The sequence below is a fragment of the Gekko japonicus genome, unplaced genomic scaffold, assembly GCF_001447785.1.
Source record: "Gekko japonicus isolate JY-2015 unplaced genomic scaffold, Gekko_japonicus_V1.1 scaffold198, whole genome shotgun sequence".
Taxonomy (NCBI): domain Eukaryota; kingdom Metazoa; phylum Chordata; class Lepidosauria; order Squamata; family Gekkonidae; genus Gekko; species Gekko japonicus.
In genome coordinates this window covers 475,915-492,266 of record NW_015161409.1, presented here as the reverse complement: position 1 = coordinate 492,266, position 16,352 = coordinate 475,915, and the positions used below count along the sequence as shown (strand labels likewise).

The 16,352-nt window shown below is 42.1% G+C and overlaps 1 protein-coding gene across 1 annotated transcript in view; it reads right to left on the bottom strand.

The window, feature by feature from the left end:
- EML5 (echinoderm microtubule associated protein like 5) overlaps positions 1-16,352 on the bottom strand; it is a 136,937-nt gene that overhangs the window by 92,646 nt on the left and 27,939 nt on the right. The window contains exons 3-6 of the mRNA XM_015426624.1: positions 15,365-15,463; positions 14,396-14,464; positions 7,560-7,745; positions 1,484-1,619 (exon numbers count right to left, since the gene is read on the bottom strand). Coding sequence (XP_015282110.1) covers positions 1,484-1,619; positions 7,560-7,745; positions 14,396-14,464; positions 15,365-15,463 — 490 coding nt within the window. The remainder of the gene's footprint in view (positions 1-1,483; positions 1,620-7,559; positions 7,746-14,395; positions 14,465-15,364; positions 15,464-16,352) is intronic.

Below are 16,352 nucleotides of genomic sequence, written 5' to 3'. Positions count from 1 at the left end.
GAAAGAGTTTTTAAAAACTCTTTTAGCAACAACTATATCATTTCCCCTATTGAGAAATTGCCTCTCAGCCTGCTTTAAGCCTAGGATGGAAAAAAGACAACCACACTATGGGTATCTGTCTTTTCCCCTCCCAGGCTTGAAGTGAGCAGGAGAGGGAACACTGGGCCTGTCATTTCTCCACTGGGGCTTAATGCATATCAGCAATTATTTTTGGGGTCACAAAAATGATGCTGGTGCAGGAAGAGTTAAAAAATCCCTTCCCAGCACTATGGCCCCAGTATATAGGAGCGAACATAAAGTTAATTCAGCAGCCTTAATGAATGTCTAGGGATACAGATATATGGGTTCTGGCTCTTAGATTAATTTCAGAATTACCAGAACATGATACAACTGACTCCGAGCTGAAGCTAAAGATGAGGGAGGAAAACCTGGTAGTACGAGGAAGGAGATCTGGAGATGAAATGTTGGCATCCATTTTGGGCTATTAAACATGTTTGAGCTACAGTGGGTGAATCTAACAGTGTGTTTTTTGCTTGCTGGATTATAGACTCAATATATTATTTCCAGTTTACAAAAGATTAAAATAGTTTTTTATCAGCTATACATTAAAGAATTTTAACAAAAACTAACAGTTCAACACATGTATGTCAATTGTGCTTTTATCAGAAGCTGATGCCATAAAGCTGATTTTAAAAAGAGCATATGATGGCTGAGGGTGACTGGTAAGAGTTTACCCTGCAGTATTAGCCAGATTCCACCAAAGAGTTTGTAAATGTACCAAGTGGAATTCCTTCTACATAGGACAATTACCATCTCAATATAGCAACAGTACTGCAATAACAGTTAATATTTAATTTCTCAGGTGTATGATCATTACAAAAGATCACATAACATTATTAGGCACAAGATCCAAACATATTGGCCCAAATCCAGCCTCCAGGAACATCATAAGTATGAAGCCCCACCACAAAGTGCCAAAGTTGTGCCAGGTGCATGCCCACCTCTGAGAATGGCATGACTGTCCAACCCATATCTAGGCATCCTTTGCCACATGCTCCTGTTCACATGTTGCACAGCATATGAAGGACACAACGAATACATTCCACAAGTACTGTTCTGGAGACTTCATGGTAATGTAGACATGTGGGTAGGGTCTCTTTGCATCCCCTGTAACCAAAATGGCCTGGCTGTAGAGGGCACTGGAAGGTCCCTATTCCATCACCACTATGTACATTATGCACATTCCATCATACTAAGACTATGTACACACTGTGCACCCTGCTCTCTGAACACACAGGACAGGATTATATCTTTACTATGTCCATTTTCTTACCTAAGAAACTTCTTCATTGGATTGTTTTAATGGTTTACCCATCTTTTGTTCTATTGTTTAAGCTGTAAGCCGCTTCAGGCAGGTTTCTGGAAAGGAGGGCATATAAATTTCCCAAATAAATAAAGTCAATAAATAATAAGGTACTTTTACCTTTATACCCTTGGTCTGTTTCCCTGAGATCAATCACAGTAATTGGTTTAAAGGTTAAATCCCAGAGGCGAACACAGCCATCCCTGCCACCAGTGGCAAAGCCTTCTTCACATGCATTCATGCTGAAAATTCCTGCCTAAAGGGGAAGGAAGAATATATTTAACTATATGCAAATATGATTATGCAAACAATTGTTCAAGAGTCACAAAGTGTTATCTATCAAAGTAAATAGTACTGTATGTTTCTACAAATAGCAAATCTCTTGTATCTTAGGAAGAAACTAACATTTAAAAAAACCTACATGCAACTCTCCCCAGTTTTTCAAGGAAAAGCTGCCAGTGAACTTTCCCATACCCCAAACTTCAATCGGTTCCAGCTGATCATTGCAATTACATAGCTGAACCAGTAAGGGCAAACAAATGTTGTCCAAGTCCTTTTAATGTTAGTCTGAAACTGATATTGTAGCATGTGACTTGGATGATTTAAAATATTTTATTCATTTAATTAGCTTAATGTAGGGTTAATGAACCTCAACCATTTTCACACTGTAATCACTGGATAAATAGGCTAATCATAATTCCACTAACACGAACTCCATGGCTGATTTCGCACTAGAGCTGCCTTGATGTTGCGCCGCCGTTTGCCCTGATACTATTGGTCAATTTCACACCCGAAGCTGCGGGGCTGCATTTGACCCGCGGCTTCACCCGATTTCCTCCGCAGTTTCGTGATCCTCAAAAAACAGGATTACGAAACTGTGGGGGAAATTGGGCGAAGCCGCGAGTCAAAATACAGCCCCGCAGCTTCGGGTGTGAAATTGACCAATAGTATCGGGGCAAACGGTGGCGCAACATCGAGGCAGCTCTAGTGCGAAATCAGCCTCTGAGTGCGTTACATAGAGCCGCAGTGGACAAGCCTGCTAAGTCTCGTTAATGCAAATATGGCCAAAATAGCAGTTTAATCCACTTACTCTAGGGGGAGCTGTGCTGAATAACCTGGTATACAAGATTTAGCGAATGTTTACAAGATACAAGTTTACAAGTATACTTGTTTACAAGTATACAAGATTTATCAAATGTTTTCTCTTGCTGCATGGCTCTCTCTGCTGTGTGTTAGGCTGCGGTCACACAAACTAAATAATCCACTTCCAATCCACTTCCAATGTACTTTCCAACTGGATTTTACTTGCGTGAACTGGCAAAATCTAGTTGGAAAGTACATTGGAAGTGGATTATTTAGTGTGTGTGACCGCAGCCTTAGTATGTATTAGTGCTTGTACCCTGTTGTATTAGTGGCCTGCAGTCAGTTATTATCTTTTTGCAAAATCCTGTTACAGTAAAAGTCATTGAAAGCAAACTCCAAATCGTAGATTGGATTGTTTTTCAACTCAACCAGCAACCAGTACAGGGCTGTTCAAGCTTTGTGCTGCAAGGAAATGCCAACAATCTCCCTCCCCACCCCACTGATCAGCTTATGCAACCAAGTCCTCAGTGGGTGACAAGGCAGACATCAAGGATACCACAGAAAAGTGTTTACAAAGTAAATTGCTGGAACTGACAGAAGGAACCAAGCTAGACCATATGAACATAACAACATAAGAGAAGTAGTGGCCCATCCAGTCCAACACTCTGTCACACAGTGGCCAAAAATAAGGTCCCATCAGGAGATCCACCAGTAAGGCCAGAACTCTAGAAACACTCCTGCTGTTGCCCCCCAAGCACCAAGATCACAGAGCATCACTGCCCCAGGCATAGTGTTCCATCTATAAAGGTTTCCCTTGCATGTGGAGACTGTGAAGCAAAAAGAAGGGGGCTCTTAAAGGAGAAGTCAAAGACAAGACGGAGGATAGTAGTGTAGCGGTTTTGTCAAAACCGTTTTGACAACAAACAAGGTAAACAGAATAAGAAACAAAAGGTGGGTGTGGCTGGATGACCACACTTCTGGTGGCACGGGGTGTGGCCTAATATGCTAATGAGTTTCTGCTGTTAGGTGTGGTCTATTATGTTAATGAGTTCCTGCTGGGCTTTTTCTACAAAAAGAGCCCTGGCCAAGCACTGTAATAAGTCTGATCCCAAGAATCAGGCTGTCCTCAAAACCATCCACAAGAAAATCAGATTGGCTTCAGCTCCTTGAAAGCAGACATCATATCTCTAATTGTGACAGCCTATGAAGCCCCCGTGGAAATAGAGAAAAAATGCACATTAGAACAGGAGATATTATTCAACAGTTTTCACTTCTATTAGGTAAAATGTTTTTCTTGTTTGCTAGAGAGTTACTGTCAAATTAGTTTACATTTATTCTTGTAACTCATAGTCTTTATAGTAAAGCACTCCCTGGGCTCTATTGTGTTGCCTGCCCTTATACAACTGCATAGTGCTATCACCCCGTACTGTTTTATTATGTCAAAGCTCTTCCCAGCACTCTCCATAGAACACATTCTCCATTCATGTTATCATTTATGTTTACTCTTACTTGCATCTGTTCCAGCCAGTTTGGTGTAGTGGTTAAGTGCACGGACTCTAATCTGGGAAAACCGGGTTTGATTCCCCACTCCTCCACTTGCACCTGCTGATGTGACCTTGGGTCAGTCACAAGCTCTGGCACAGCTGTCCTTGAAAAAGAGCAGTTTGTGCCAGAGTTCTCTCAGCCCCACCCACCTCACAGGGTGTTTGTTGTGGGGAGGGGAAGGGAAAGGAGTTTGTAAGCCGCTCTGAGACACCTTTGGGTAGTGAAGGGCGGGGTATAAATCCAATCTCTTCTTCTTCTTCTTCTTAAATTTACCATTATATTCAGTAATATTCATCCAGCGCTATAAATGTTGTGAACACATACACAGAGATGTGGATAAAGTGTCAAATAATTTAATTTAAATAATCCTGGTTGGTACTTGTAAGACAGAGCAAAACAATGGGTGCTATGTGTTGGCTCACAACTGGGTTAAAACACTCGTTTAAGTTTGCTATATTGTTTCCACTTATATTTAATTAAAAGTTGGTGAAGCAACATGGCACGGTGATGTTTTATACACGGTGCTTGTTATCTGACCTCAGCTTTGGCTTCAATCCGCACAACTTAAGTATTCACCTCGGTTAAAGAATACTGAAATAAATTATTCAGCCACTAAGAAGGTGTATTATATACATTTCCCATGTAAAGTCCTACCAGTGCAACCACACGTCCTTAATTGTTTAAATATATGTTAGCAAGCATGCTGTTCCTGAATTTTGTCAAATTTTCAAATTCTGAATGACAAGAAAGAATCTGTAAATTGCTGTGCAACACATCAGTGGTCTTCAGCCTATGGTTTAGTACTTTCAGGTGGGTCATGAAAACCCTCCTGAGCTGCCTTTCCCTTTTTTTCTTTTTCTTTTTCTGACTTTTTTTTTTGCTGTCATTTGGAAGCAGCTGCTACAAGGGTTTGACACTTCCTGCCTTTCTTTGTATGCATGCTGAGAACAGCAGCAGGACAGTGAGGCAAAGTCACGCAGTGGTAGTGAAAATTCCTCTGATCCTTGACTTGTTTCTCGTTTGGTTTGTACTTCTTTGTCCTCATCGCTTTTGGTCTGCTACCCAGGATTCTGGTCTTGACATCAGTGAGTGCCTAACTCAGTCTTCCCCTCTTCTTGTCACATGACTGATCACATGATTTCCAACCACATGTTTGCACCTGAGTGGCTTCCAGATCTGGAGAGTTTAAAGATGACTGCTATGCACTAATCTATATCTTGCATAACTACTAGCAGACAGTTATTCATGTGCGTGTATTCGTGCAAGGTTAAGTCACCACAATTGATCGTCTAAATGGATTTGCTCTTGAAGGTTGCCTAGAAGGTTCTTGCGCAGAATGGAACACAGCAATAGCATGTTACAACAGTGGTTCAGAAACTACATAAACTTTCATTAGCCTTTCCAAGTAACTGTTTACCTAGAAAGCCCTAAAAAGCTCAGGCAGCGAATGCTCAATAGACTACCTTCTCCCCTACATCTGCTTCCATTAATTGACCTTTACTATGTAACAACTGTCACAGTATGCATACACAACATTTTAAATCTTTTATCACAGCAGTCCAGTATGTTGACCCAAAATCATGTGTGTTCCTTGGAGATTCACAAGCCTTCGCCCCTCAAACTAAATGAAGGTTCAACTGATTAATGCCAAGCCCACCCCTAGCTAACTCTGCCAAGCTGGCCACTGGCCCTTCAGAATGAATACAAAAGGAATAGGGACTGGTAAAATCATTTGCTGGTTATTGGCAGGAGAAAGTAAATCCATGGGAGGTATCAAGCAAGAAAACTGGGCTACATGGTTGTGCCGGTGTGGGAAGATTATTAAGAGCTATATACAAGCTACTAACCATTATTGAATACATAGGAAGCCGTAAGCCTGTAAATAGCAGACACAGTAAAGAACCTGCTAGCTCGAGAACCCTAAGACCGGCAAAAATTACAGATACTTGGTATTTCACCACACGCTCCTCACAGTTCTTAAAACATTTAGGCACACTACAAAATTTCTATGGGTTTTCATAGAATAGCATTTCTGTCATTACTCTTGTGAATTTAGGAGGCACCTTCCACTCATTCATTCATTTTAGAAATCAGGGAGTTATTATGTAAAGGGCATCTTCTAATAACCACAGTAAGACTTGGAGAATAGCCAACTGACATGAACAAGATCCATCCAAGAACAGGGTCTGTATAGAAAACGTGAACGTGCCAGCACAATATAGAGGACTGAGTGTTGTACTTGCATTTGAAAGACCCAGGTTCATGCACGTGTATTGAAGCAAGGTCATGTTACCACAATTTGGTCTAAATGGCTGTGCCATGGAAGGTTGCTGGGACAGCCCTGGGCCAGTCACTATCACTTAGTCTAGCCTATCTCACAGAGTGGTTCTGAAGATAAAATGGAAGAGGGAGAACAATGCTGTAAGCCACTTTGGGTCCCTATTGGGAAGAAAGGTAAAGGTAAAGGGATGCAGTGCTCATCTCTGTTTCCAAGCCGAAGAGGCAGCGCTGTCCAAAGACGTTTCCATGGTCATGTGGCCGGCATGACTAGACGCCGAGGCGCACAGAATGCTGTTACTTTCCCACCGAAGTGGTACCTATTTATCTACTTGCAATTTCTTGCTTTTGAACTGCTAGGTTGCCAGGAGCTGGGACCAGAGACGGGAGCTCACGCCGTCATGCGGCACTCGGGTCTCGAACTGCTGAACTACTGACCTTCCGGTCTGCAGTTCAGCATCTTAACCACTTGAACCACCGCAACCCCACCTATTGGGAAGAAAAGCAGGGTATAAATATCCAAATAAATAAATTATACTGAGTTTGACTGTTGGCCTACCAAGATCAGTATTATCCACTTTAAGTGGTGGTGGCTTTTCAGGTTTTCAGGCAGAAGTCTTTTACTTCACCTGTTACCTGGTCATTTTAACTAGACACAGTGGGACTTTAACCTGGGATGTTCTTAATGCAGAGCAGATGCTCTACCATTGAGCTATATCCCCAATCCCACTTAGAAGACCAGGTAGAAGATCCTGGAAGAAAAATCAAATATTAACATAATACATAAAATGACACTATGTGGTTCCTTCCATAAAGTACACACAGATGTTTTATTAAAGACCTCATCGACCTGAGGGCTGAGGAGTTAAAAGCAAAAAGCTGGTAGCCACATGACTTCTGCCCAACTTCTCTTCATGCAAAGTAATCCTGACCTTCACCCAGAACAGATCCTGGAGCAGTAAACATGGATTACCAGCACAGTGGAAGCGGCCTTCCTGACCGCCAATGCACAGAGCTCCAGCCACTCCAGAAAAATAGTTTCAGAATCAACGTGAAGGACTGAACTGCAGCACACACTGTTGTAATTTCACTAGTTTCTATTATACTCAGCTTGAATTTGTGAAATGATTTACCATGTTAAAGTGTTAGTGCATCTTTTGGATCAAACAGCAAGCAAAACCTCCCTGTAGTAGGTTAACTGGAATGCATTCAGTTTTAAATATGTACATATCTCACAAAGTCATAAATTCTTTAAAATTTCATTTAATCATTGTAGTGAAAGACTACTTACAGCATGTGCTCCTTGAATGGTTCGTACAAGGTTGATTCCTTTCCATACATATATATCTCCATTAAGTGCACCAGAATATGTTACTTCATCTCTTGCACAGGCGAGGCACAATATAGTTTGTAGATCACCAGTCTTACCAAAAACACCACGTTTTGGTGTTAATGAATTGCCACATAAACTCCAGAACTACAAAACAAAGTCATTTTGTTGACAGAGTTCATGGAAAATGTTTTAAAGAATTCAAAGTTTCAGGATGGACCCAGATATAGACATGGGGCTGCTGCTGAAAACAGCAAACCTACATCTCTTTCTCTTCCTTTCCCCAATAGTCTAGAGCAGGGGTCCTCAAACTTTTTAAACAGGGGGCCAGTTCACTGTCCCTCAGACCGTTGGAGGGCCGGACTATAGTTTTAAAAAACCCTATGAACAAATTCCTATGCACACTGCACATATCTGCAGTTTGGCACCCCTGAGGGCCAGCGCGCCCTAGGCGAGCCGGCCCTGCCGGCGGGCCGGATAAATGTTTTCGGCGGGCCGCATGTGGCCCACGGGCCGTAGTTTGAGGACCCCTGGTCTAGAGCCAGCCAAAAATGTGATGTGGACATTACTGTGCTTTGAGTTTTTCTGCCCCCCCCCCACTCCACTTCATTGGCAGATGCTTGTGGAGATAGAGATGCTGTGGTCATGATGATGTCACATCACAGTAGGCATCATGACCGTAGCAGGATGAAAGGCTGCTAATAGCATTAGCGGCGGCAGCCACTTGCATTTATTTATTTATTTACACTGGTTATCATCTACCTTTCTTGTTGAGACTCAAGGCAGATTACTCAGTTATAAAAGACAATGCAATAAAACTGGATTACACAAATTAAAGAACAATGAAATAGCAAAAGTATAATACCTTGGGTAAACTGGATTTCACAGTTAGAGAACCAAGATCCAATGAACCAACATCCAATGAACTCGATTTCACATTTACAGGACTCTGCACTACAGACAGTATATAACATCCCTTAAACAACACAGTATAGAGGAGGAGGAACAAAATTTTGCCTAAGAATTTTAAAGGCAATTATAATTAAAACTTTACTACCTATATAGAAATTGCCCTCCTGCAGAAACCTGTTTTACTACATCAGGGCTCATATTCAGCTTTCCCCCCTCCATTAGTACTACAAAAAGCATCTTAAAACCTCAGTCTTAAGCACATTTACTTGGGAGGAGGCATCACTGTTTTCAAGAAAGGGTCCCCCAGACTACAACCTTAGGCTGCAATTCTAAACTAAGCATACTTTCAGAAAATGTCAATATGAACTCAGTGGGGCTTACTTCTGAGTAAATATTTTGGGAATTTGAGAGTTGGGCTGCAATCCTAATGGTTCAATAAAATTAAATCCCACTGAAAGTACTGCATATTATCTTCTGAGTAAACATGAAAAGGGCTGTGCTGTAAATCATGCATAACAAGAAGCTACCACTGTACAGACAAGCCAAGTTGTTAGGCTAAATTCCAGATTATTTAGGCTTTAAAATAAATAATGTAGACACTTCAATCACTGAGCTTATATAACACTATGTGAGGAGTAAATATTGAAACTCCAATGTAATAAGGAGAAAAAGAGGAAACTGGAACAGAATGGTGCTTTAATTAATTAAATACTATTTAAATGGACATAATTATGCAATTATCAGAAGAGAAATTAATATTTCTGTATAAGAATAGATATTTGCATATGAAAACCATTCAAATTATGACAATCCTAGTGCTCCAACATTAGTCTTAGTAAATATATAAAAATTTACCATTAATAGTTAACTGAATAAAATCAGTTCATAGATTCACAATATGTATTAACAAGGGGCGGACCCACGATACTCGCGGGGGGGGGAGGGACCTCCACACATGAGGCAGAGGAGGATTCCCCCCCAGCTCCAAAGCTGCTCTTCCCCCCCCCCCGCCGCCTCCAAACTGACAAAGACATTGGCTTAGAAATCCTAAAATCCAGTTATGTAAGTGAAAGCACTGTTACTAACTAGTACATGACTGGGGGGTGGGGGGAAATCAGTGCCTCCTCCCTCACCACCAGTGTTCCCTCTAAGCTGAGTTAGTGTGAGGTAGGTCACAATTTTTTAGCCTCTGGCTCACACATTTTTGTCTTAGCTCAGGAAGAATGGCTCCAGAACAAACTAATTGAAGCAGTAGCCAAATCGCTTGCTCACAACTTTAATGCCAGTAGCTCACAAAGTAGAATTTCTGCTCACAAGACTCCACAGTTTAGAGGGAGCATTGCTCACCACTACAGCTCCCTGTGTTGTATCCCATTTTGCTCCAATGGGTCCCCCAACCCTCTGGAGTACCTTTTCAGAGCAGTGCAAGGGACTGTGGCTGGGGGAGGGGGGGAGGGAGAATGGAATTGGAAATTTACACACCCAACAGGAAGAACTTCCGTTCATATAATCACAATTAGATTCTAAGTCATATGCTTAGACCGGGGTATAACTTTCAAAAATTATTTAATGTTAGCATTTATTGCTTTAGTGCAGGGGGCAATCCCTAATGTAACAGGCTTTGGAGTTATGCTAAAATGTATTTTGTAATTGATATGTTTTGAGAGAATTCTGAATCTTATATAATTTTTTTACAAAAAATGCTGCAGCATCAAAAGAACCTTAGCTTTTCTGTATTTTAATACAGATGAGATGGTAAATAGCTATTAAGATAATGGAACTCATTAAATTAAAGCCAGCAATAGATTAAAACAAAATTGTACTCTATCTAGCTAAAATTTTTTGCCAGTATACATTTTGTCCACAAGTACAGTGTATACATTCAGAGCACTCTGCTACATTTTTACAAATGTAACATTCAATCCATCCTCTCATGCGCAAATATAAATACTAAAACCTGACAGAAACTTACAATTTACAAAAAAAATAATCCACACTGCTTTTCTTCCCACAGCTGGAAATTTAAAGCAGCAAATTAAGTTTTTAAAAAATTACAAAATAAAATAAAATCTGGCAGAGACAAAACTCCCCAAACCCCTTAGAAGAAAAAATGTACAAAGATGTTAAATTATAGATTCCTGCTTTATTTTTGTTGTTGTTGTTTTTAGAAGAACCTGCTAACCTGTCCCTAAATAAATACAAAATTAGGTTATTGTAAATCTCTCTAGTAAGAGAATTCCATGAGATGGGGCACTATTACCTAGAAGATCTTTTGTTCTGTACCTTCAGAGAAATTATTTTGACAAGCAGATTGTTCTTAGAGCCCATGATAGACTCTAAAATAAAACCTACTGAGAAAACCAGTAGCAGTAGGGAATTTGTAGCAACTGTCTCTCCCGTCACTGTCAGTAGCTGCCAGAAAAATTTGGATACTCCTACCTTGTACAAAAAACTATGTAGGAGTAACTTTTCTGATTCCCCCTAAGCAGAGTTATACCCACCTAAACCTACTGATTTCAATGGACTTAGAGGGGTTTAATTTTGCTTAGGATAACACTGTTTGCTATTCTGTCCCAGCTCTCTGGTCTTCTTCCAGCTATCAGTATAGTATGCAACTAGATTGCTCAAACCAGGAGCATGAAATCCATCAGTACCACATGTCTGAGCTGCAAAGCTGACCAGGTTCTGACAAGACAATCACTTTCTTTCATGCACACTTCTTTAGCTGGGGGTAAGAATCTCTGCTGTATCACATTCTGAGCAGTGGGCTGCCTCTCTCACCAGCCAGGGGATCTATTTCAGTAATATCTCACTACAGTGTGTTTTGGGGGGAGGGAATAGATGGTATTTGCCAGGGCACCTGTGACCAATGTCTTCCTTCGTTATAAGACGGAGTGGACAAGAATTTAACAGGAAAGCACCCATATTAACTCTAGGTATTAACCATTCATTACCACTTTGTATCTTGACTGCCACCATTAAGAAGAGCCACAGAAGAGTTAATGATCAGATGTAACTAGGCTAAGTGGGGATGCCTTTGTTGCTGACTACAGTCCAGAGCTGGTCAGTGATCCTTCCAGACCTCAATTACAGTCTTTAGAGCTCAATTTTCAAGAATGTTATCTCTAGGCCAGAGATATGTTATCTCCTGTTGTTGTTTCTAGTGGCACAAATGCATCCAGTTTCTTGCCATCTTGCTCAACTAACAAATCATATTTTATTAAATCTGAATCTACCAGGGAATAGTTCTGAAAATGATATACTTATTCTAGAAATGCCACATTTTTCTTTCTACCTTCACTGGAGTTCAAGTTAGATTCTCGTATCTGAAATGTAGGTGAAAGGATTATTCCACCACTTTCCCTTTACTTCAGTTTCCTGATCCTTTTTATTATTATCTTTTCATAGTATCACGAAACAAAGATGGTTTCTCAGGAAGTCTTTGGATATATCTCTACACTGGTATACTGATCAGTTTTAAAAGTTATACATTTCTTGAATAATATTTAAGGAAGTAACCCAAGGAACAGAATAATAGCACTGAAGACATATCATTACTGTGGCAATTTGGATGTAATATAGAACAGCCCCAACTTTCACATGCAGCGAAATCAGTGTTCTCAAACAAGTATGATACATTCACACATGACATTTTTCCTATATACTCTCAATGTAGGAAACAAATTTACACTTGTGCACATCACATTGTGTGAAAGCTGGATCACTGTCCATGGCTGGAAGCTACCTGCACACCAACTTCCGAATTATAGCAAAATAGAAATTTTCACCATTTTTACATACAACACAGTATACATTTTTTCCTACATGTTGATTATTTCAGTAAAGGAAAAGTATTGTGTGTGAATCAGCTCTTTGTGAATCTTAAATTAGCAATCTTCAAAACTTAAATTAGCAAACTTCCAAAAAAACACTGTCTTCTGCAAGACTGCAAACAAAAATCAGATACCAAGGGCACAAAGAAATGTGTTTACAGCAATTTGACCCCACAATTACTGAACTACCTCCTAGTACAGGCTTGATTAAGTCCAAGCACAAGCATCTTTCTGAAGCATTCTAAGACTTAATTGCTTAGATTAGTCTTTGAGATCCAGAATTATCAGGAAAGGATTAATATATTTAAATGAATTAGATGAAATTGTGTTCTGTTTTGCTGACTGTGGGATTTTTTTGTATTGGGGTAGGTCAGGTTATTTGTGTTAACCACTCTAATCCAGTACGGGGCAAGCTGTAAACCTAGCAGGCTTACTGAATTGTGACCTATCCTACAGATAAAGAAACAACCCAAACAGCAAACAAGACAGATGTGTAGATCTCAGTATTTATTTAGGACTAGTCAAATGCTGTGCAGAACATTTTTAGAAGACTTTTCCAGATATCTTGAGGAATGGCACACTGTAAGTGTATAGGACTAAAAAGTGACATGAGGGTTTTTATCAGAAATGTTCACTGTATGTCATTGGAGAGAAGGGAGGCGGCAGCCAGGCATCACTCTATAATGTCTGGCCCAACTATAGATAAGATTTCCCCCTCTGCACCTTCCAAATGCAAATCCTGATAATACTGGAGAGAGGGAAACCAGCAGTCCAGCCACCACTTTTTTGAGGACACTTTTTTGAGGCAACACTGAAACAACAGCTGCTTTTAGTGCTTTGGGCACTAAAAAGACAACAAGCTGGGTTCCAGGGCACAGTGTCAGAAACACAGGGAAGGAAGCCCCGTAACTGGCATAAAATATAACTCAGAGCCTGTTTTTGGAATGGCTCGTGATGATGGCCTAAACAGACAGAGCAGCTGCAACAGGAAAATCTTTAGGACTGGGGGGAAGACATGGAAACATTTAGCTCTTTAACTTTTGGGGAGAAGAAGGAGTGTATTATTAATTTACTGTATTTGGGGGTTCTCCCAGCCCCGGCCGGGAGCCTTGGGGGAGAAGAGGGGGCTGTGCCCACAGCCTGGGCCACAGTGGGGGGGATGCCCCGTCACCCTCCCACTTACTGCGGTGATGGGAGGGCCTCCGGACAGTGATGGAACGATGGGGACCTGGCAAGGAACAGAGGTGGCCGGCCTGGAGACCACTGAGGAAGTGCTGCCCTTCCCAAGAGGGCCAGGTGGGTCACGGTGGCAGCGGGGGGAGGCCGTGGGACAGGCCCAGGGCCGGCAGTGGGAGGAACGGTGAGCCACACCCAGGTGGACTGATGGTGAGCGGCGCCGGCCTCCCCGGGAGCCGGAGATCCCAGCCTGAGGGGACCGCAGCCAGGAACAGCAGTCAGCTGAGCCGGTGGGACGGGACGAGGCTGGGTGGAGCCAAGAGGCCTCGGTGTCTCTGGCTTTAAGTGGGGGCAGTGATGCAGGGGCAGGGAGGAAGCAAGATGGGGATAAAGAGAGAAGAGAGGAGATGGCCGAGGAGAAGCTGCTGGGCTGGCTCTGCTGAGCTGCAAGAGAGTGGATCGTGACCAGAACGAAGACCCACTCTAAAGCCAGGTCTCCAGGACGGGATGTGGGTGACACAACCCTTCTACGCCTCCCATATTCTGAGGCCTCCTCTCCTTCTTCCCCCTTTTCCTGGTCTTGGTTCTCTGGGAACCCCCTTCTTTTCCATTGAGACCAGCCAGCAGGCCCCTGGAGGCCCCGGATGGTGGGGACTCCCAACAGATCAGGACGGCAACAGGGGGCCACTCAACAGCTGACACCAAGGGCCATGACAGCGGGGATTTTGTAAACTGCCATAAAAGTGGAGTAAAAATATTTAAAATAAATGAATAAACAAATATGGCACTTGGATATTATAGGCTGAAAATTGCTCTTCAATATATAAGTTTGTCAAACTGATTTGAAAACAAACAAAAATATCAACTGGTTCTTACCTTAATGTGTTTTACACCACAGCTGACGAGTTTGTTTGGTTGGTACAAGTCCCAAGAAATATCAAATATCTGGGGAGGGGAATGGGGAAAAAAATTAAAGTTGATTCTAAAAATGGCTCTTCTATTAAACAACTATCCATAAACTGAGAAAGGTAAAAAAAATGTACATGAAGGGAAATCTAAACAAAGCTGTCCTGTAAATATTTTATTCTATTACAGTGCTTCTATGGTGATTCTAAAAGCATTAGGAATATTCATAGAATCCACTGCATATATGATGTCTACTCACAATACTGTAGTCAGGCCCATAGCGAGGATTTTTTTTAATTCGGGGGGCCTTTAAATGAGTCAGGATTATCCCTGCACAAACACCCCAAACGAGCAGCCTGGCTCTCGCACTTCCGTCCACCAAAGCTTCTCCCTGCATCACCACCTCCCCCCCCCATCGCCACTAGGCCTGTCAGGGCTTCTCTCCCCCACATCAGTGATGACAGCAGTGGCAGCAAGCCCCCAGGCCCACGGAGCCTTCTCCTCCCCACACCCCATCCCACCTTCAATAGCATTGAGCCCTGCATGGCTCCCAGCCTCCAGGCCTGCCAAGCCTCTCCCCCCTCCATCATCAACAGTTGTGAGCCAAGCACACCTCCCAGTTGCCGGGCCCCCCAAGGCTCTCCCCCAGGAAGACTCCAGGAGAGGCTCTGGAACTGGCCAGGGTGGACAGCAGCACCCAGCAGTGGCAGTAACAGTTCCTGGGAGGCCCAGAGAAGCTCCCACCATCCTCTGCTGCCGCGACGAGCCCTGGAGCCTCTCTTCTTTTACCTTTTTTTAAACTATGCATTTAATGTAGTTGATAAAGTGCATTTCTAAAATATTAAGAAATATTGTGAAAACAATTTCATAAAATACATAAAGAAATTTTAACTAGTAAAATCTCCAACTGTACTACTATTTTAAAAAAATTATACCTACCCTGTCTGTATGACCGGGAGCCATAGATAACATTTTTCCTTTTCTCCAGTCCCACACGCAGATCGTATTTTTTGAATCCAAACCTACTGAAACCAAACGCTGAAAATGTCCAAAATATTAAAAAGAAAATAAAAGATGTTGACATTCAAGATATCGTTTTTGGAAAACAAAACAGACAACTCTTCAACTGCAAGGCATTTAAAAAGTCAGCCATATGCTACCATCATCCTGAAGTCACAGGCCTGTTTCAAAAAGACTACGTGGAGAGATTGTGTTTGTGTAACAAAGCTTCTGTCCCGTCCTGAAAGCACCATCCACACTTCCTGATGGACGGCTTCAGAAACTCTGTGAAGGAACTGTGGTTATGAAAAAAATGAAGTCCCTAATATTGTGGCTTCATGCAGATGTAATGCCAGTTCTTGCAATCTGTGTTTCAAAATCATGACCGTGAGTTGGGAAGTCAGTGTTATGCATCTACTGGGCTGGAATGCAGAAACATTTCTGCATGCCTAAGAAACTCTGAATTATGCCAGAAAGCTTTACTTGAAAGAAAGGAAATGTACACTTTTTTAAAGCATGAGAAAAGTGCACAGTGAGTAAACTAGATGCTATGCCAGTGTAACCTTTGAGATGCAATCCCACATCAGAGCTGCACCCTTGCTGGGTGCTAGCATGGCAACACTGTAAGCAACGTCAGAGCAAACTGCTGAGCAGGCAGGGAAACAGGCAGACCCAGGGTGTGGCAGGAGTTAGTCGGCTCCCTAAACCAACCTAGTCCTGGAATGCCCCCTAGAACTGACAGAGAGATACACCATCAAAACCTATGGTGTAGCCCACAGGTGCCCATACAACAGGACAGGCCAAGTGCCCTCCTACATGCATTGTCCCACCCACAAACCCTGGCAGAGCACAGGATACTGACTATGGTGGTAGAAAGTGCCATCAGGTCACAGCTGATGGCGACCCTCTAGGGGTTTCAGGGAACGAG